General features: G+C 42.1%; 1 protein-coding gene across 1 annotated transcript; it reads right to left on the reverse strand.

Annotated features, from left to right (window-relative positions):
• Positions 1-223: 223 nt before the first annotated feature.
• TENT5D (terminal nucleotidyltransferase 5D) lies at positions 224-1,399 on the reverse strand (the record flags this gene model as incomplete). Its single annotated transcript, XM_083372013.1, has 1 exon — positions 224-1,399. One exon carries the CDS (start codon positions 1,397-1,399, stop codon positions 224-226), a length of 1,176 nt encoding a protein of 391 aa, XP_083228139.1.
• Positions 1,400-22,869: the final 21,470 nt, after the last annotated feature.

A 22,869-nucleotide genomic window follows, 5' to 3' on the forward strand; every position in this document is an offset into this window, starting at 1 on the left:
TCAAACTTTGCCAAGCTGCCTGAAGGTTATTTCAAGGTCTGGACTGATGATGGACATTGGCCACAGCACACAGGTATAGGTGGGTACACACACCTACAGATGTCCCGCTAATCAAACATGGTGGGAAAATTTGCTTTAACGAGGGCTTTATTTTGAAGAGAATTGTTGGGTGGAGCAAGGGTTGATTGAGCACTGATGTAAGGCAAGGAGGTTTCGTGATCGGCTACACCATACCACTTTGCATGTGTATGTGGAAGGAATAGGGCTGGTAGATAATAGAAGGTTGTCCATGAGCGATATAGTAATTGCTGAAGTTCCTGTCTCTGATATAAGGGGCAGGCTGATAGTAGCAGGTTACATTGGCTACGTTGGGGATGATGTTCTGCTCTCCAAGTACTTTGAGAGCCAGGATTGTAATCATATTTAGTGTTTGCCTTCGTTCGTGGCCCATAAGGCAGACCGTACTCTCGTTCACAACCCCACGCAAGGTCATCAGGTAGTCATACTTGCTCTTCTCTTCCCCAATGAAGTGATTACGCAGGTAAGACTCAATCTTCCGTTGTTGCTCAGCTACATCTGGAAAGTCAATGAAGAACCGAGAACACATGTAACGTTCCAATGATTTAATCTCTGCCTCATCAGCTGGCTTAAAATCCCGGACCAGAAGATTGCTATATTTCAGAAGACCTCCTCCACGGATCTCTTCTGGGTTCCTTGTAGCAATCAGTTTGTATTTCAAGTGGTCCATAGCTTCATCAAAGTCTCCATACATGCTCTCAGCAACAACAGACAGCTCAGCATCTTCCGTAAGTTTGCCATTTGTATCACTATAGACATTCAACACGGTGTCGAGAATGATCTGAAAAGAATCTACACTAAACTCAAACTGCCTCCGGAGAGAGTTGACAAACTTGAGCTCCACATTTTTGCCACTGTTGTTGGACAGGGAGATGAGGCTCCAGCGATCATGATCTGTGGATACCTTTACCAACTTCTGAACGTAAGCATCTTTCATGGTCTGTGCCGTGATTTTTTCCTTGTTGACACCTTTTGGTAAAAAATCCAAGAGGCAACTCAAGACAGATTCCTTCACAACCTGAAATTCATGCTCACTTGGAAGCTCCACACCAAAAATGATGTCCAGGTCTTTGTAGCTGGTGCCATTTTGTTTGACAAGGATATGACTCGCCGTGGATCCATTCAAGCGAACATCATGAACAATGATTTGTTTCTTTATCAGTTGCTCTTTGACAACATGAATGATGTCTTTTGGCTTTACCTCTAAAGTTGGAAAATTCCCTCTTCCATGAATGGGGATCACTTCAGTCAGCACTTGATCCAGTATTTTAATCTGTTCCCAGGTGAGATAACTGAATCTGTGATCTAAACCCTCAGTCATCCTGAAATCAGGTGGTCAACTAAGAAGAAAGCACAAAAGAAGAAGTCAGGAACATCTTCAAAAGTTAATAAATTTGGTAGTGTGGTTGCATGACAAACACTCAAGTTAGAATCGATTGATCAATTGCTTGATGGATTAATCAATTGATCGATCAAATGAATGATCTGGAGCTGGGAAGGAAATTATAACTTCAGCAATCCCACTGGCCAAGTAGATATTCCATTGGCCAAGAAGGTATTCCATTGGCCAAGGAGATATTGACTATGGTCTCCATGCAGGCCTTGAAGATTTGCATAGGGACCATTCTCCTTGACTTCAAAACATTTATGAAGGGTTTTAATGCAAATTTATATGTGCATGCAGATTTTTACTGGACTGAGAATTTTGAATGGACACTGTTTTGGCTTGAAAGGAACTCTGTGTATAAAACGTTGACACAGATGCCCACCTTAGACACCTGCTGTAGGCAGGTAAATGTTATCCCAGTGTGCCTTTTACCCAGAATGTGTGCAGAATTTTGAATAAACATCCCATAAGATAGCATGGCTCTTAGTTTTTTGTTGTAGTTTGAAGTAGAGCAATTCCTTACCCCCAAAGCATGCAGTTAATATATACAGTATAGTATTTCTATTTTATTTTTTTCTCCCCTCATCTGGTTCATGCAGCATACCGGTCGAAGAGTTCTGGGGATGGCAAAAGCTTGCATGCTCATTTATCTTAATTTGCTTGCCCCTATCAAATGTGTTGCTTGACTGGGAATTTTGGGTTCCTTTTTTTTTCTTTTACAGCTTTACCGCTGGGTTTTGTTTTTTTTTTACATTCCGTTCTGAATCATACCATTAGCTCAGTTGGACTATAAAAACACACAATTCGACATTTAGAGGAGCATTAAAACAAGCAAACCACAGGGTGTACTTAACAACCCCACGTTGACACAAGGCACTTCTACACTTAACTCTGTGTGCTACCAGTTTCACCACCCAAACACTCAGCTGAGTTCTGCTACTACAGTTTGAAGCCTCAATAAATGCTGGTGTGGCCAGCCAGGGCCCCCTCCAATTAGAAGGGAAACAGAAAATCTTCTCTTTTCGTTTTGCAATGTTACGTTTTCAAGAGAAGAATTTTTTTAAAAAAAGAGGCAAGCCAACTATTGTCGGAGTAACAGCAAAGAAATTTCTGTTTAGTAGAAAATGGCAGTAGGGGGGGAAAAAAAGGCAAAGGGAGAAATTTCAGAAGTGGATGCCTCCCAACTTCAGAGGGCTGAACCTGAGCCATCTCAATTTTCAGAGAAGCATTGTGAAATTGTCATTTTTAAAATAGAATAGAATAACACAGTTGGAAGGGACCTTGGAGGTCTTCTAGTCCAACCCCCTGCTTAGGCAGGAAACCCTACATTCCAACCGTTTCAGACAAATCTCTTCTTAAAAACTTCCAGTGTTGGAGCATTGACAACTTCTGGAGGCAAGTTGTTCCACTGGTTAATAGTTCTCACTGTCAGGAAATTTCTTCTGAGTTCTTAGTTCACGGTAGGAGAAGAAGAATTGATTGACTTGAAGTTAATCAACTTTGGAGGGGGGGGTTAATATACAGTAATACAAATATTAGAAAAAGAAACAGATAAGAAAGAATAGTAAATAAGTAAGAAAGAAAATAGAAAATAATAGGGGGAGGAGGTGGAGCAGGGGGAGGAACAGGAGGAAAAGGAGGAGGAGAAGGGGCGAGAAGGAAGGTAGATTATAAAGAAGCAATTTTCAGTCATCACTTATAAATGCATTATAGGGACGCGGTGGCTCAGTGGGTTAGGACGCTGAGCTTGTCGATCAGAAGGTCGGCAGTTTGGCGGTTCGAATCCTGAGTGCCGCGTAACAGAGTGAGCACCTGTTACGTGTCCCAGCTTCTGCCAACCTAGCAGTTCAAAAGCACGTCAAAATGCAAGTAGAAAAATAGGGACCACTCCGGTGGGAAGGTAACAGCGTTCCGTGCACCTTTGGCGTCTAGTCATGCCGGCCACATGACCACGGAGACGTCCTCGGACAAGCGCTGGCTCTTCGGCTTTGAAACGGAGATGAGCACCGGCCCCTAGAGTCGGAAACGACTAGCACGTGTGTGCGGGGGAACCTTTACCTTTACCTTATAAATGCATTTATATTTTACTTTTTCTTTCAAGGTTACATAGTGATTTTCTTTCTTTCTTTCCATAACCTATCATCTCTTTTCAAGTGAGAGAATACCATCAAAAATACCCCAAGAGCTTGAACAGAGTGCAATCTTTAAACCCTAACCTTTCCTGCTTCACAGATAAATAAAGATCTAAAGCAAGGAATTACTTCTTTCTGAGAGATCAAAGTCTTAAGTTGCAGTCAGGAGCCAGACTGCCTGAAAATTGGAAAACCCCTGGGCTGATGCTCCTCTGCCCCTTGCAGCCCCCCCCCCAGCCAGTCTAGATCTCCAGCACTGAGCAGCTATAAAAGCAGAGCAGAAAAAACATCTGGGTGTCATTGTAGAGTAGAAGGAAGGTTGTTGTGAAAGTAGAGGACTGGAAGCAGCCGGGGTTCAGCAACAGTGGTAGTTTACTACTAGTACTAGCAGCAGTGGTAGGCCTGGGGAAAGGTGTGGAAAGGAAGTGGGATTGTTACCCACTGGGTCTGCCTGTGTGTAAGTTGCTTAAAGGCCAAGGGGCCTTGGGTTGGCCCTCTGGGGACTTGGGAGTTCACTGAATTTGGATATTGACAAAGGAACCTGTCTCAACCTTCTATTAAATTCTGATCTGTGTCTATAAGAAACATGATTTTTGAAGGCTCAGGCAGACGCTCTTAGTTCTTAGGCCAAGATATGAGCCAGAAAGCATAATACTCGTATATGTTTAGTACCAACTTTCTCTATTTTGATACTAGCTTAGAGTCCTTGTACAGCCACAAGAGGCATAAGCTTGACCCCCCCCCCCCCAAGATCCATCCACCCTATCTGGTTGTTCCTAGAGGAAAGCAAGCAGTCTGAGGAGATTCTTGTAACTTAGGTAGAAGATAGTAAAACTGCTTGCTTTAGCTACTCATGAGTGTCTCTGCTTGTCTGACAGCTGTAGAACCATCTAAGTAGCCACCAATTTATGGGATGTTATGCCATGTAGTGGGAAGAATCTGGAATGTTTAGGTATACATATCAACTGATAATTGATAATTTACCTCAGACTATATAGCTCCCTCAGTACACTGAATGAAAATTGAGGGAACAAAGGAGCTAACAAGGCATCACTCCAGAGGGGAGATATCTCTTGCTTGTCTTTCAAAGTTACTCCTCTGCTTTATTTATCCTTTGTATCCCTCGTTTTAGCAGTCATTTAGAGCAAAAGGTTTAAGTTACTCTGCCAAAATAAAAAATAAAAATCAGTTTCTGAATGTTGCCAGCAGAACGTTTGGGAGGCATTGTTTTCCTGGACATTTATCATGGGTTGCTGTAAAATTAAATGTTCCAATGTTGTGATTTTTAAATATGAACTCTAAGAATGTAATTAAGTGATTTTTAAATATGAACTCTAAGAATGTAATTAATTACAGCTGTGTAATTAAAAATAATCACACCAGTTAGAAACACCATCAGACATGGTGTGCAAGCAGTTTTTATTTTTATTATTTTTTTAAAAAAATCAGTTATGATTATAAGTTTGTTCATTTCTGCTCAAGAGATCATCTAACTAGTAACAGTGGGCAATTTTTGTTCATTTATCCAAGAAAGGGTTTGTGATATGGCAATATTTGATATACTTCTGAAAATGGATTTTTCTCTCCTTAGTTGCCTGTTCAGTTTTTCTAGGTTTGCCACCTCTCTGATCAAAAGACCATACCAACTATGATCCAGTGTCATAGAGTTTTGTTACACAAAATGGGGAACTTGACATTTTTTAGCTTTTGGGTGGAAGGACCTCGTTGTGGTTTGGGTTGTGGGACTGGGAAGAACAATGGAATTGAAAGAAGAATTAATGGACTCCTTTATTCAGTGTATGGCATATCATACATGGACTAGCAATATATATTAACATTTCATCTAGACCAGCATAACCCAATAAAATATAAATGTTAAAAAGATGCATGTCCAAATACCAATGTCCAGGCCATCTAACCACTGAAGTACAACATTGTTTATATTAAAAAAATCAGATACTGGGCCGGTATATGCCCTCAACTTACAACCGGTCACAATGTGATCTACAGTTTGATGTGGGACCACACAGTCACACTGAGGGATATTGTACCACATTTATACAGGGAGTCCTAGCAGATGTCGTGTAAGATGCAAATCCTATTCAGGATTGTCCATTGCTGACATAGTTGTTCAAAGCCTGGCACCTCATATATATGTCTTCCTATGCCTGGGCATTCATTCACCCATTTGGCTTTCCATTGGGAATTGAGGTTAAAGTTGTTGGGCAAGTGCCAGTAGGAGACTCCTTTGATTATCTGGGATACTTTGTTGGATTCCAAAACTGGACATTTAGTCTTAAAACAAGAAATGTTGCTCAATGAATCTAACCTCCTGCCCCACGTAGGACTCTAAATTACAATAGCCCCATCGAACAGGAGCGAGGACTTGACTTGAATGCATAACATTTCTTCAGAAAATTGAAATGGAAAGTCTTTATTGCACTCATCAGCCAGCTCAATTTGCAAAAATGCCTGCACTCTGAAATTGAACATGTCACTGGGAAACATTTCCCAACATTCATCTGCAGCCTTGCCTCTCACAACTGAGGCCCACCTTCTGCCTTGTCCTACAGTCTAGGATGATAGAGAATAGCTTTTGACTTTCTGCTGCATGGTGCCTCTTGGGGACTTGAAGGCTACTATCATATCTACCTTCTCTTCTCAATGGTGAAGCTTACAACCATCTCCCATTGAGGATATGCATTTAATTTTTAATATCTCTCTCTCTCTCTCTCTCTCTCTCTCACACACACACACACACATAGAGAGAGAGCGCTATACAGCATGAAAGCATAAAATGTTATGGTATGGTGAATACTGGCATTATTTTGAATATTAATTGCTGTGGAACATGGGTTCCAAAAGTCCAATGAAGTGAGTTGGGCTGAGAAAGAAGGCTGGCCCAAAGTCCCCCAGCCAACTGTCATGCCTATGGCAGAACTAGAACTCGCCGTCTTCTGGTGATTGGCCCAAAGTCACCCAATTGGCTTTCATGCCTAAGGTGGGACTAGAACTCAGTCTCCTGCTGATTGGCCCAAAGTCCCCCAGCCAGCTTTCATGCCTAAGGCAAGATAGAACTCGCAATCTCCTGGCTTCTAGTTGCTGCCTTAACCACTAGATCAAACTGATTCATGTCCTGCTTAAGGACTTTTTAAGGGCTATTATAGGTCAAAGATGCTTGTAGTTGGCTGAGGAGAAGCCAGAGCTCAGAAGTAGAAAGCTGCTTTGAATACAGAACTTTATATACAGAGATCCAAGCTTAGATTCCTGGCATCTCCAAGCATCTGGGAAAAACTGCATCCTAGAACCCCATCCTTCAAAATACCTGATAAATTCCCATGCACATTAAAACATATCTTTCCCCGACATTGGCTCATTCATCAATCTATCTTTTGCACTCATGCACCCTGTTCAAATTCTGCTTCTAAAATTAAGTTAGGGCTTAGATTGGTTCCCGGCCGACAGAAAACAGAAATGAAGAAAAGGGTAGATGACTTATAGACAAGCCCCTGGAAAGAAATGCAGCTGCCATGGAAACTGGAGATAATGGAGCAAATCCTGAAGCCTTAGATAGGCATAGATGTAATCAAAGGCCTGCCTGCCTTCTGAGTCACAAAATAGAGGAGCATTTGACTGCGTGCGGGAGGATTTTAGGAAAAAGTGATTCTCTGTTTGCTAAAATTCAGGATGTATAAAACAAAAGACAAAAGATCACACAGGCTTTTTTTAAAATGGTGATTAATATTTCATTTAAAATAAGGCAGAGCTAACCAAAATTTGAACAAGCCCAGCATTACTGGAGGAATTCTAAACATCCACTCTGGAGACAAAAAAAAAAACAAACTTGATGAGATTTAGTTGATTTAGGATAACGCCTAAATCATCATGAGCATCCATTTGGAAATATTACAGCTTTGGATGGAATAGTCTAACTACATTCCGCCCAGCTATTTCCTCTAAAAGATTATTTATAAGAAAACCGCCTTCGAAACCAACTAAACCAGTCTTCAAATGAAATAGATGGATATTCTATGAAAATTGCAATATCTCCCCAAACCTCTGGGCAATTGTCAGTAAAAATGTCCAGAAATATGTATGCAATTTGTAATTTATATAGTTTCCGATAAGCATGCCATGTGTTCCACTTTAGGAAAGATTTATCGAGAGTCAGGTGATGCAAGCCATCAGTTTGCATGTAAAAACTCTAGCTAAAAAAAATATCAGGATTTTGGAAAAAAAAACAACCTAATTTGCAAATTGGAATTTGAATCAATGAAAAAACAAAACAAATTCATTTGCACAATGGAATTTGAATCAGTGAATTATTACCCTTTAGCCACTAAGCAAAAATGCAGTCAAATCACAAGTGGAGCATCATACTTAAAATAAAAGTCATCTTAATGTCCTCAGCTCAGGTACATCTACAGTAATTGGGCGCTCCTCTTAATAGTAGCATAACAGAACTTGGCAGCCATTTTAATTATATCTGAACTCAAATCTGCAAGACAGTTAAGTTACATAAAGCACTGTAAATAATTTATTCCTGGGAATCTCCAAAGTAGTTGACCTATATCTCTCTCTCTCTCTCTCTCTCTCTCTATCTATCTATCTATCTATCTATCTATCTATCTATCTATCTATCTATCTATCTATCTATCTATCTATCCACACACACACCTACCATGTTTCCCCAAGAGTAAGACCTACCCTGTAAATAAGGCCTAGCTTGATTTTGGGGGGTGGGCCTAATATAAGCCCTACCCCTAAAATAAGCCCTAGTTTTAGGGCGAGACACACACCTAAAATTCAAGCTAGGGTGTGGGTGTGGGTGGAGCTGCCCCACGCACCCCACACCTGCTTACTGTTGCAGTCAGGCCCTCCTCACTGGCCCAGATCTTCTGTGGCGATGTCTGCAGCCAGGCCTGCATTTCTTAGTCACAGGCCTTTTCGGAAGGCCCGTGCAGCCAAGAATCAAGCTATGGATTGAAGCCATAGCTTGGTTCTGCAAGACCTTGCAGCCGAGGACTGAGCTATGGATTAAATTCCAGAAAGGCCTCTGACTGCAAAATGCAGGTCAGAATACAGCTGCAGGATGAAGCTGCTCCTTCAGCCCCAGAAGAAGTGGACCAGTTGGACGGGGATGTCGGTGCCAGAGGTGAGTGTAAAAGACACCCCCTGAAAATAAGACCTGGTACCTCTTTTGGAGGCAAAAAAATAAAAATGTTATTTTCAGAGAAACACAGTATATAACTTGATAAAGGACATGGGATAGGAAAATGTGTCAGTTTCAATGGCACCCATGTCACAAGAAGATATTAGTCAAGGACTGGAATTTGGCAACACCTCAAAATTGTGAAAAGATCTGATGGTTATATGAAATGTTGTGAACAGCTTCTCACATCATCGCATCACATGATTAAAAAATGGAAAAACAGACGGACCTAACAGGAAGAAGACATGTAATAAAAGCAAGCCCATCTCTTTTAGTAGGGACTCTCAAGAGCTGCTCCCATTAAGCTAATGTCAACAATCCTAACAAGAGCCTTTATAATACTACCTTATCTCAGGATAATGCATCATTTGCTACTACAATCTTTTCATGCTATTAGCATTCTAGTCACCTCATCAAACACTTAATAAGTAACCCACGGCCATATGCCACTTTGCTTTTGATGGGGAAAATGGGAGAAGGAATAGAAGGAGCCAACTTTCATCTTAAAAACAATTCTCTTTTCCAAGAATTGAACAGGATGGATTGCCTAGCCTCAAACTCTGTACATTAGTTGGCATGCTGGTGAAAACAATAGGCTCACAGGGAACCAAGTTTTTAATCTACTCATTTATTTATTTTTAATCTGGAGCTTTAGCAGGCTTATTGTTCTACTGGTTATGATGCCTTGATTGTGGAATGTTCCTTCCACCTTTTTCCATTTAATTCGGAGTCACTTTTAACAGCTTTAAGTGCCAGAAGAGAAATGCTGAACTCTTTCTATTACTGTGTGTGTCAAATACTTCATTGGCTAGAGAGAACACTAGTATTTAATGTTCAGGACCTTGGACAGTTACACACAACTATGCATGGGAAGCATAGGAAGGGCAGATGTGGGAATATTCTAATGTATCATTGGTAAAGGGACTCAGTAGGCCCCACTTTTTTGGGCAGATAAAGCAGGAAGGTACCTAATGAAGGAATCCATTTCATGTTACATCAGCTTGCTGGATTCTCTAGTTCAGATTCCTAACTGTGAATGAATAATTGATTGATTGATTGATATCAGTTTATTAAATCTTGTGGGGTTCTTTAGGACATCTCACAGTTCAGAATATAAGATTGTTTTTATCAGTAGACCTTTGAGGGTTCAGAATGTAGGATTGCTTTTCTTGATAGACTATTGAGACTATCAGATAAAAGTTATTGACTGTCGTTCTAAATCATTTGTAAATGCATTCATGGGCTGCATTGATTTGGTAAGCTATCTGGATTTTTTGCTCTTTTTTCTACTTCCCAAATGACAGACAATGATGATTTTATGAAAATGCAAATACAGCACTTAAGTTTTTCTCAATCATTTGGTATGATTCTGTGCTGATGGCTGAGGCATATCGGTATAGAAAAAGGCATACCTAATTGTGATAGTTTAATCCTAGGATAGGATAGGATAGGATAGGATAGGATAGGATAGGATAGGATAGGATAGGATAGGATAGGATGGGATGGGATGGGATGGGATGGGATGGGATGGGATGGGATGGGATGGGATGGGATGGGATGGGATGGGATGGGACGGGACGGGACGGGACGGGACGGAATGGAATGGAATGGAATTGGGAATGGAATAGGAATGGAACTGTTCTTTATTGGCCAAGTGTGATTAGACACACAAGAAATTTGTTTATGGTGCATAATCTCTCAATTTACATACAAACAACAAAGTAATATAACAATAAGATACCAATAGAAGAAGGTAAAAGGAAAGATGAGAAGGATAATAGTAATACAGCCATAGTACGTGGGTAAATATCCTTAGGCATAAGACAGGACTGTGGGAATTAGGTTCTCAGCAGAGTGATGGCACCCGAGGGGGGGGGGGAGAACCTGCCTCTGTATCTAGTTGTTTTGGCATGCAATGTCCTATAGAGGCATCCCAAGAATTTAAACAGTTTGTGTCCAGGATGGGACACAAACTGTAGGGCCCTCTTTCTGGCTCTTGCAATATACTGGTCCTCAATAGAAGACAAGCAAATTACTCTCTTCCCAAAGTGTCATTTGCTTTTACCCAAGCAAATGACTCTTTTCCATTTTTACTAAGTTTGGTTCAATAGAAAATCTGGTTTATGAGGCACCACAAAAAGGTGATCAACTGTGTTCAATTGTTCAGCTCTGTCTCATAGGTCAGAAATCCATAAAGAATGATATGGTTGATTGGACCTGATAGGTTGCTATGGAATACATTTGTAATTTTTTTCTTGATGAAAAATCTCATGTCCCTTGAACGTTTGCACTCTCTCACTTGTTTCAAGATAATATCACCCATCACTATTACTACTACTGGTGATCCACTTCTCAATATAATTTCTAGGAAGAAGAGAGCATTTTAAAAACTTACAATGGTTGGATTCTTGCCAATCATGTACTTCTGTAGAATTAATGTGATGATTCACTCGATCTTTTTGGCAAAAATACAAATGGTCATCTTGCCACTGATAAAATCATGAACCTCCCAAAGAATTGCTCTGAAATAAAACAGATAATAATAGAGAGATTTGTTATACAATGTCAGTCTGGTCACAGAATAAATCAAATGTTAGAATTATTAAATCCTGTATTCACAGCAACATTCTTTTGAGACAGAATAACTTAGGAGGATGTTTGTGACTTGTGAGATTTACAGTATATCTGTTTCCTTCAGCAGTGCGGGGTGGTGAACATTACATTCCCTCCTCCACATTTTTCCCACAACAGCCCCATGAGCCAGGTTGGGCTGAGAGGGAGTGATTGGTCTAATAATCTCTCAAGGATCAAGAATCAGATTTGCTGAAACCAAGTATGTTATCAATCCCAAGACATAAACAGGTATAATTAAAGCTTAAGATGGAAGAACAGAACAATCATATTCTGTAGCTTTACAGACTGGGTGGGGAAGATTGTTGAGCAATATTAACCCATGGGCTGGGCTAGCAGTTAAAATATCTGCAGTAAGACAGAGTTGATACCAAGTTGGACCATTGGCAAACCATCCCATCAAAAAGATGTTCTTCACCTTTGCTTGAAAAGTTATACTCAAAAAACCAATAACTTTGTTTCCAGTTTTGACTGGAGCTGGTCAATCACTTGGATGCTGCCCTGCACTTCTTAAAGGAAATCCAAGGAAAACAATAATGATCACAGGTAGCCATGACTAACTCAGGTTTCACTAACTGTTGATGAGTCTACTTATTCCAGACTAAGTCTGGCTTCAATATTATTGTCCAAAACCCAATGTTTTTGATCATTTAGACTAATTTTTGATGTTACAAAGATGTCAATGGGCATTCTTGCCAGTAGAGACATAAAAGATCCCATCCCAACTGATTGACCAGTTCAGAAAAGTCTCTCTTTGACTGACAGAACCTCCTCGTTTGTTAACGATGCTAGAAAGTGCGGGGAGCCAAAGAAAGAAAAAAAGCAAAATCACAAGAAGTTCATGAATAAAGCTATCAGGGGCATGGTGGGTGGCCAGGAAGCAACAAAGCTTCCAGTTCTTCTCCTAAGTTAACGAGAGGAAAGGATATGGGGGAAGGAAGCTTGCTTCGATTATATTCAGAAAATATGAAAGGAAGAAGGCCTTTTTTTTTGACAGAAGCCCTCGGTTTGAGGCCATTCATAAAACTGCAATCATTCATTACATATAATAGCTGAGCTTGGAAGAACCGGAAAAGCCTCAAAAATTCGATTCAGAAGTTTCAGAATGACACCTGCAAGCTTCCAGGATGCTTTTCCTTACATTTCTAACAATAGACCAATGATACCTTTTATAACAACCGCCTGCGATCTCATTTTCTTCTTTCTGGAAAGCAAGCTTTTGCAATTGTGAAAAGAAACAGGGGCGAGGGGGAAAAACAATCCCACAGGTCTGATTCACACCATGTATTAAATGGCTTACGCAAAAGGTTTTTTTAATATTAATTTTAATTAATTTTACTGTAATTGGGCTTTAATACTTAATTCTATTTTAACTTTTGTACACTGTATTTTTATTGTATTTATTGCCCTGTACACTGCCCTGAGTCCTTCGGGAGAAGGGCGGTATAGAAATTAAATAATAATTATTATTATTATTATTATTATTATTATTATTATTATTATTATTATTATTATTATTATTATTATTATTGAAAAGTTTTACAATAAATTTTTAAATACAACCCCCCCTCCTCGCCCTCCCCTCTTCCCAACCCCTCCCTCCCCTCGTCTCCCCCCTCCCCGACTTCCCAGAGCTGAATACAGGGTATAAAAATACAAGCATAATCTAAAATATGCTAACAACAATAAGACATTAAATTCTGTCACACTTTAACTCTCCATCGTCAAAATATTAATAAAATACCTACTAACTAGTTATACATCATATAGATCCAGTACTTATTCAAATGCTAAATGAAACTTTTTAGTCCCATATTTATTCTGAATATATTCAATCCATCTCCTCCATTCCACAATGTATCTCTGTTGCGATTGGTCTTTCAAATACGCTGAAATCTTTGCCATTTCCGCCAAGTTGGAAACTTTTAAAGTCCACTCTTCTATAGTCGGCAGTTCTTCCTTCTTCCAATATTGCGCTACTACTACTACTACTACTACTACTACTATTATTATTATTATTATTATTATTATTATTATTTATTATTATTATTATTATTATTATTATTATTATTATTATTATTTATTATTATTATTATTATTATTATTATTATTATTATTATTATTATTATTATTAAACAAATACCCACCAGAACAAAAAGATGCATAGCCTGCTTTCTGTAGATGTGGTCAATAAAGATATTTGAGAAGAAGAAAGCAAGGGCAACCGACTTCTTGCCAAGAAAACTGCAAGGACGCGCTTAGGCAGAGATCAGGAATCAACACTGACTTAAAGACACACACATTATATGCACAAACCACACAAAACACGCACACATGTGAGACCTTACATTGAAATGAGCTTCATGTGGATAGTTCTTGATTCATATAGAAAAGCAGTTTTTACACAGCCCCCCCCCGCCTATCAGAATACAGCATTTTCACCCCGTTCTCCTACATTTGTGTTATTGCCCAAGTTCTAAAGCTGAGCCCCCATGTAAAAACAAACCCTAGAATTTCACTGAGCTTTGCTTTCATAAACAGAGCTAAAATGAAGGATGCTGGGTTGAACCACAACACTTGTGTTCTGCTTCTGCTGCAGAGTGCTGTTGCTGTTTTCAGCTGTGATGGAAAATGAGAAGGAGAAAGAGTTGAAGAGAGCCGATGGCTTGCTTCTTCAAAGTGATAGGTCTGCTGCTGATTCATTGCAGCTTTGGGCTACCGACTCCTTGAAGAAAAAAAAAAGAATGTGCAAAGGTACAAAGAACAGAACCAGGGAATAACCCAAAAGGTATGCATCAGAGAGCGAGGCTGTAATAGTTACCCCTGCTTTTGACTTCCTGAAGTTCTAAGCTCTGGGCTGCAAATTCTTAGACAACTTCAATCAATCAGTGAGTGGCCGGGAGGAATGAATAAATCTGATCCAGCTCAAACTGCTTCTGATTGCTTGAAGGGTGCAGGAGTGTGTGTGGGGGGGAAAGAGAGAGAGCAAATCCCTCAGACCAATGATTCATTCAGGAAATTCTCCTTTCACCGGAGTGCCATTGAGACAGTTGGTGGGGGTAATTAGGAGGTGAAATTTGAAAGGAAAATCATCTCACTGTGACAGCAAAGTTAATCATCCAAGGGGGAAAAAGGGGGGTGGAAGAGGAGTACATATAAGAGGAGGAAGGCAGATCCATAACTGGACGTTCAATGGTTGCCTAGTCATACTTTCCAATTGCTTTGTTGGCTCTCCCAGCTCAACCAATTTGTCTTGTGGAGCAGACGGCTCAATGTGAGCCTCTCCATCAGACATGAGGGGGTCATCTGAATGAAATTGCAGAAGTTCTCTCCCTAATCTGTGGTTTCTTCTCTCCCTTTGCTCTCCAAAGCGAACCCCTCATCTTAGGAGGACACGTGGACAGACACATGCCTGGGGGGGGGGAAAGAAGAAGAATGAGCTGTGGATCACATATGCCTGACCCTAGAGAAGAAACAAGAAAGAGAAAAAAACACCATTTCTTTATAGCATCCCATAATAATCAGATCTTGGGAACGTGACTGAAAAGGGTTGGGGGTGTTTCTAGAACTTGGGGGATCGGTGGAAACTTGTCTAGCCCAGATTTTTCTCCACTAAGGGGAAAGTCCATGAATCTTACTAATGGGACACACATTCTAGAGTCAGTCTTTGGTGCCTCTGAAGAAGTGATCAAAAGTGGAGATCTTTCCTGTCCAGCCGAGCTGATGGAAATCAGAGTGGATGTCATACACATCCCATGCCTCAGTGGTTTTATGGATTTTTGTAAACTGAGACCCTCATTAATCCACGAATGACACTGAAGGAATGGAACAAGGTTCACAATAATAAAACAAAAAACCTCAGCGAGTTCCCAATAGAATCCTGAAATTCAGAAAGCTGAATTGCTTTGCTGAGCCCCCAGATGGCTTTTAAAGGAAAGGCAGCTGAAGACTTTGAGTTCCCTATAGATTAGAGAGCAGTAAATATTATATTTGTATCTACTTCTAACTACTGATGTTCTACAAGTTAGGGATTATTTTCAGAGATTGAAACTTGTAAGCAGAAAAATTGCTATTGCTTCAAACAGTTGCAGTTCTTATACAGAGTCTAAGTTCAAGGAATTCATAAAGGCAGGATTCTTCACTTAGTAGAAAATAGTTGTCCAGATACCATACAAACAGGAGCACAAAGCCTACAACACCTACACAAGTCCACATACACTGGTTGGATCATCTCATGTCTTTCCACGGTTTCTGAGTTCCATGGAATTCAGTTCCCACTAGTATCCACCAGCAGAACCATTAGTCTAGGATATTAAGAGATAATACATTCTTAGAACAGATACACAAAATCTGTTCAGTTGCAACCTGCAGAAAACTCAGGTTTTCTGTAGCAGCTAAAGAGGGTTTTAAAAAAGAGCCTTGGTGGAGCAGTGGGCTAATGCCTCCTTAAGTAACACCAGCTGCCTGCAATTAGTGCAGGTTCGCATCCCACCAGGCTCAAGGTTGACTCAGCCTTCCATCCTTCCGAGGTAGGTAAAATGAGGACCCAGATGGTTGGGGGCAATTAAGCTGACTTTGTAATAATGCCGCTTGGGGGGGTGTATGAAAGCCCTAATAAGCAGGCATATACATAGAATGAAGGCTACTGCTAAGCTTGTAAGCCGCCCTGAGTCTTCGGAGAAGGGCGGGATATAAATGGAATTAAAATAAATAAATAAATAAAAAAATACCCCTAAAATACCATCTTTTAATGACTTAGAATTGGGACAGCTTGTCTGACCTAAAGCAAAGCAATAACAGCAACAACAATAGACACGTATTGCTCTATCTGAATGGAAGTTTTTATAAGTGTGATTTTCCTCATAGTGTATATTATAAGGAACCTGTAGCAGATACAGGAAAGTCATAGAAATGAAAGACATGAATCTAAATCCTTCTATGTGCTTTGGTTTTAGCTCCTGTTCTTGCCCCAAATCTCACTCATTTTAGTGAATCTCTAGTAAACTAAAAGTATCTAGAGACTTTTTTGTGTGAGATTACAAAATTCAGAGCTTCGCAAGGCAGGCCTTTCCAGCTAGTAATGTTGCAACTTTCCACCTTCAGGCCAATTGTTGAAGGCAAGGCTCCAGGGAGTGCCAGAAATAATAGTAACAATATCCATGCATGGGGACCACACCAGGAGATGTTTCTGAGCTCCATCATCCCCTTGTTGGATTATTCCCTCCAGATCAAGAGGATTTCCAACAATGTCTTGCATGGATTTCAGGTTAGGCTGGAGTAAGACTTTCGCTCCTTCCGCCGTGACCTGAAAACTCACCTATTTGAACAAGCCGGCCTGGGCTGATGGGTTTGGGGTATTTTAATTGTAATTTTAATTCACTTTTTACTGTAATTGGGCTATTCTATTTAATTCTCATTTTAACTTTTGTATATTGTATTTTTATTGCATTTTATTGCCCTGTACACCGCCCTGAGTCCTTTGGGAGAAGGGCGGTATAGAAATTAAATTAATTAAATAAAAATAAATAAATAAATTTAACCCAACAACTTGCTGACCTTAGGTTCAAAGTCTTGAGGCAATGGGGGGGGGGGAGAGAGAAAGCCAAATACTTATCAACCAATGAAGTTGGCTGCAGAAAGGGTCCTTGAAGTTTTAGCTGGGACCTAAGGGAGAGAAACCTTCTTGGCCAAGATTTGGAGAAGACTACCTTCAAAACTCTGAGCTTCCTGTGAGGAATCCTTATAGCTGAACGAGGAGTATTGAACTACACGTTGAACTTCATCTAGTCAACCTCCCGGGTCTCCAGAATGTCTTCCCAGTACAAGGACCCCTTGCACAAACTCAAAAGAGTTTTGAACGCCTACAGAGATGGGTGAGACGTTCAACAGTCGACACAAAACAGCATTCCCCCAATAACAATAACAACAACAACAACAACAGGAATTACAATAGTACAAACAATGAGGCTACGAAATGCTCGGTGCCTCTTAACTCCAAGCTCCCCTTTTTCCCCCCCTCCGGCTCCTCGGCAAGAAGAGCGAAGTACTCACCGGGACGGCCTCGTGGAAGCGGCAGCTCAAGACCCCCCCCCCGTCTCCCCGCTGGCGTCCCCCAAGCCTGCCGGCGAGGGGGTGGGGAGAACGCGCCCCTCACTGCCCTTCTCTTCCCTCCGTTTCCTCCCAGAAATGGATGGCTCAGCCCCGAGCTGGTGAGGACGCCGGGGGGAGAGCAACGGTCGCAAGGCACCCCAGGGCCCGCCAGGCCCCCCCCAGAGCCGAGGGGGAAATGGGGGGCAAGAGGGGACACCCGAGAGCGGGAGGGGAGGAGGGAGGGGGGAAAGAAGCGCGGAGCGGCGGCGCCGAGGCTGCTGTCCACCTCCACGGTGGTGCTGAAATGCGCCCCGACCCTCCGGCTGGCTGGCCCGCCCGCCCGCCGCGGCTCAGCCCTTGTAGCGTAGAAGAGTGCCCATGGCAACCCCGCGTCACACAGTTTGAGGTGGGGCTGCCGGTCAGGGCATCCTCGTCGCCCTGAGCCCCGGCGGAGAGGGGCGCAGGCGGGGAGACCTCTCCCGGCCGCAGCCCGGCCCGCCCGCCCTTCGCCCCGTCCTCCTGGGGCTTCAAAAGCGCCACCTCCCCTTCCCAAAGACGATCTCGCAGCCAACTTTCTTTTCCCGGTGGGGGTGAGGTGGGGGTGGGTGGGGGATCTCCCCTTTCCCCCTCCTCCGAAGTCGCCTTGTCTGAAGCCAGCTGGCGGCGGGGCGGAGCTCCGGCACATTGTTTACCCAGCCTGGCTTTTGGGGGAGCCCCTCTCTTGCAAAAGGGGCCTGGGAGTCCCCGACCGTCAGGCTCCGTTGAGCCACATCCCAGCCCTCCCCGTTTCCATCGCTGTGAAGCAGCTGGGTGGTTTGGAGGGGGGGGGGAAGGGACGCTTGGAAGGAACGAGGTGGGATAAATATTGGGGACCCCCCTCCTCGGCGCCCTGGAGAGCCACCGCGCCATAATAACTAGGGAAGGGGTGGAGGTCGGTGCCAGAAACGGAAAATTCACGGGGGGAAACATGCCCGGACAGGCTCAGTCAAACGGAGTCCTTCCTTTTTCTGCTTTGCATATAGGGGGACCTTTTCGTGTAATTGATTATTCCGCCAGCAGAGGCTGTTTGCCATCTCTCTGCTTCCCCCAGGATTCAGTTTTGAGATTGAAATTTGAGAATACAGACCTAAACAGAGAGAAGCGCTCACTTGAAGTGCTCTGAGATTTAGACCAAGGTTCACCTATTACACCAATGTATAGTTTGCTTAACTATCCTTTAAAGTAGACCAGCGCAATAACACAACGTATTAACCTGTGAAAACATGGTTTGCAGACCACAGTGGCTGGCAGCAAGGAAATGTCAAACAAACCATATCCTTGCTTAATGCAGTGTGTGAAACTACAACCTAAAATTCAAATTTGGGAGAAATATGATTTTCGTTGGTCCTGTTTTGTGTCTTCAGGGAACTGGAGCAGAACAAATGAATCATATAGGCATTCACAGTAGGCCTTCACTTTCTTCACTGTCTTCAGAGGAGTTCCTTGTGATCCCCTGCTGTTCTCTGAACTTATTGGCTTGTGATCTAATAATGCTGGAAATGAAAGATGCAAACGTTTAAGTTACAAAGGAAATTTCTTTAAGGCATTGGATGGTTCAGGGGGAAAAAAAGAACCACTTGGTCTAAAACTACGGTCATTCCAAGCATTAAAAAAAAATTCTACGAACGGGATAGTACGTTTTCCCCAATTCACTGAAGATGTGGAGAACTTTCTCTTGTTCTTAGATCCCACAGCATTGAAGACTTGATAGCAGTTCATAAACCGCTAACATTCCAGAAGACGTAACAAGGATATTTTAACTTTCATTCTCCTTGTTAAGAAGCTTTCACCCTTTTGCTTTTCATTTCTGTAATAAAAGCAGAATGAATGAAGCAATAGTTGAAAGTCCCCTCCATCCATATTCATTTTCAAGGGCTAGATAACAAGGATTTGGGGTTTGCTGATGTGGAATCACCAGCTATTGGAGGGTGGGGGAAAGAAAAGAGGTATGCCAGCATGGAGTTGTTCTGTGGGGAAAGATATAGACCAGCCTAATGAAGCTTGGGACACGGTGGCTCATAGGTTAGGGCACTGAGCTTGTTGATCAGAAGGTCGGCAGTTTGGCGGGTCGAATCCCAAGTGCCATGTAACAGAGTGAGCGCCTGTTACTCGTCCCAGCTTCTGCCAACCTAGCAGTTCGAAAGCACGTCAAAATGCAAGTAGAAAAACAGGGACCGCTCCGGTGGGAAGGCAACAGCGTTCTGTGCGACTTTGGCACATGACCACGGAGACGTCCTCGGACAAGCGCTGGCTCTTCGGCTTTGAAACGGAGATGAGCAGCACCGGCCCCTAGAGTCGTAAACAACTAGCACGCATGTGCGGGGGAATCTTTACCTTTTAATGAAGCTTATCTACTTGTTCCCACGGAAATACAGCTGGTTTGGCGAGATTCTTATAATATAGTGATCAACAATAAAGAAACTGCTTTAGCCAATTCGTGAAATTGTTTAGGTTCTTGTGCCTGACAAGCCCATATTATACAGAGAAGTCCTTGATTTACAGCAGCTCATTTAGTGACCATTCAACGTTACACCATGACCATTTTTCACACTTGCAGCCATTGCAACATTTCCATGGTCACATGATCAAAATTCAAACCCTTGGCAACTAGTTCATATTTATGATGGTGTCTTGGGGATCAAACTGATCCCTTTTTGTGATCTTAAGCAGTCAATGGGGAAGCCAGATTCACCTATCAACCGTGTTACTAACTTAAGAACTGCAGTGATTCACTTCACATCTGTGGCAAGCAAGGTTGTAAAATGGGGCGAAACTCACTTAGCAAATTTTTCACTTAGCAACCTAAATTTTGGGCTCAGTTGTGGTCGTAAGTAAAGGACCACCTGTAAAAGGTCATCAAATTTTAAATGTACTGAAACATCCGCAGGAACTTTATGTGAAGGTAACTATTTTTCTTTGTTCGTCTTTTTCTGTGATCCCACTGTCAGAATGGAGGCAATATGGGATACACAGAAGATTACAAACTGTAATGAACTATTAGAGAAGCCCAACAGAAAGTCAAAATACTTTACTTTCTCAGCAGCAGCTTACCTCTCCTGAATCATTCAGGTATTTCAAAAATTCTTGAGACTTGGCTTCGTTTGCTGGCATGAAATTTGCTGTTTTGTCCCTTCATTTGCTAGGCTACAATTGCAATATTTATTTATTTATTTATTTATTTATTTATTTGATTTATATACCGCCCTTCTCCCGAAGGACTCAGGGCGGTGTAGAGGGCAATAAATAAGAATACAGGATACAAGATTTAAAGTTAAATGATTGTGCCCAATGTAGTAGGTTAATTAAAATAATGTTAAAACCCCAAACCCATCAGGCCAGGCCGGCTTGTTCAAATAGATAAGTTTTCAGATCACGCCGGAAGGAGCGAAGGTCGGGGGCCATCCGGAGTTCAGCCGGTAAGCGGTTCCAAAGGATTGGTGCACCCACCGAGAATGCTCTCCCCCTGGGGGTCACCAGCCGACATTCTCTGACTGGTGGTACCCTGAGGAGGCCCTCTCTGTGGGAACGTACAGGACGGAGGGAGGTTGACGCCGGGAGTAGGTGCTCCCATAGGTAATCCGGACCCATGCCATGTAGGGCTTTGTATATCATCACCAGCACTTTGAATTTCACCCGGAAGGCAACTGGAAGCCAATGCAGCTCACGGAGCAGAGGTGTAATATGGGAGTATCAGGAGACCCCCAAAAGAACTCGCGCAGCTGCATTCTGTACCAGCTGAAGCTTCTGAGTGGTTCTCAAGGGCAGCCCCATGTAAAGAGCATTGCAGTAGTCTAGACGAGAGGTCACAAGGGCATGAGTGACTGTACGCAAGGCATCCAGGTCCAGATAGGGTTGCAACTGGCGCACTAGACGAACCTGGGCGAAGGCCCCTCTAGTCACAGCTCCTATATGATCATCTAAGGTGAGCTGTGAATCTAAAAGGACACCCAAATTGCGAGCCTTATCTACGGGGGGTAATAACTCACCCCCAATAGTAAGAGATGGATTAATCTGAACGTCCTGAGATGCCAGTATGTACAGCCATTCAGTCTTGTCCGGGTTGAGTTGAAGCCTGTTCTTCCCCATCGGTTCTATTTACTGTGTGAATTCAGTCTTTACCATTTACTGCATACTTATATGCTGTGGTAATTGCAGTTTAACGAATTCCAAATTATAGCTTGTTAAACAGACTCCGGCACATGAGTGCAGAGTTTGAATGGAACCTGAAATTTTAAGTTCCATCTGCCAAACTCATAAAACCTCAAGAAAAAAAATAATTACTTAAGATGTAATCAAGTTTTAATCCCGTTGCTCTTCGCTGCCCAAAGAAGTAATTTACTTTTTTTTACTCTTGGACACTGGCTTCATATCCAAAATATTAGTCAGCAATGAATCAACCGCTTGAACCAATGATGAGTAACTGCTCTTTCAACAACCCATTTTGTAAGACAAAATGTCATGCCTTTCTTTCGCTCGGGCTGAATAATTCAATTAGTCTTTTACTTTCCTATTCACATCCCTGCCCTCTAGGTCAGGTTATACCAGAAGGTTCTTGATGATAACTCAGGTAAGGTTAAAAGAACACAATCTGAGCCTTCCCCCAAATTTTGGATGAGGTAACAAGCCCCTTTAAGCATTAGAACTGAGAGAACTCGTAGGTGCCTTGTGAGTAGCCATAATAACTGTATTCGATTCAATTTAAACTAAATTACATAAAAAGGTAAAGTTTTCTCTGTCCTGTCGTGTCTGACTCTAAGGGGGTTGGTGCTCATTGCCGTTTCTTGGCTGAGGGAGCCACCATTGACTGAAGACATTTTCCATGATTATACGACCACCATCGCTGTACTTCAAAAACACACAGAATGCGGTTACCTGCCCACCAAAGTGGTACCTATTGATCTACTCACATTTGCATGCTTTCGAACTGCTAGGTGGGCAGGAGCTGGGGCAGGCAAAGGGAGCTCACCCCATTGTGCAATGCAGAGGTCTCTAACCTGGGCTGTCAGCTTCCCAGCCGACAAACTTAAAGTCTTTTAACAGCTGAGCCATCACACCTTCTCAAATTATGTAAACCGTTAATTAAATCCAAATTAGCTTTTGCCCTGACTCTGTCCATTTCTGGAAATGAGTGAGCATGCCAATCAAAAGTCAATTTTTTTGGTCTAAAAAGAACTTGCACACCTTTGAATTAAAGCCTGGTCATATTATATTCCTGCCCTCCCCCCCCCCCAAAAAACCCCTCAGCATCGGGAGGTGGGAGGGGAAATTATGCCCTTGAAGGCATCCTTTGTATTTTGGCT

This window comes from Vipera ursinii (genome assembly GCF_947247035.1).
Source record: "Vipera ursinii genome assembly, chromosome: 12".
NCBI classification, from domain to species: Eukaryota; Metazoa; Chordata; class Lepidosauria; order Squamata; family Viperidae; genus Vipera; species Vipera ursinii.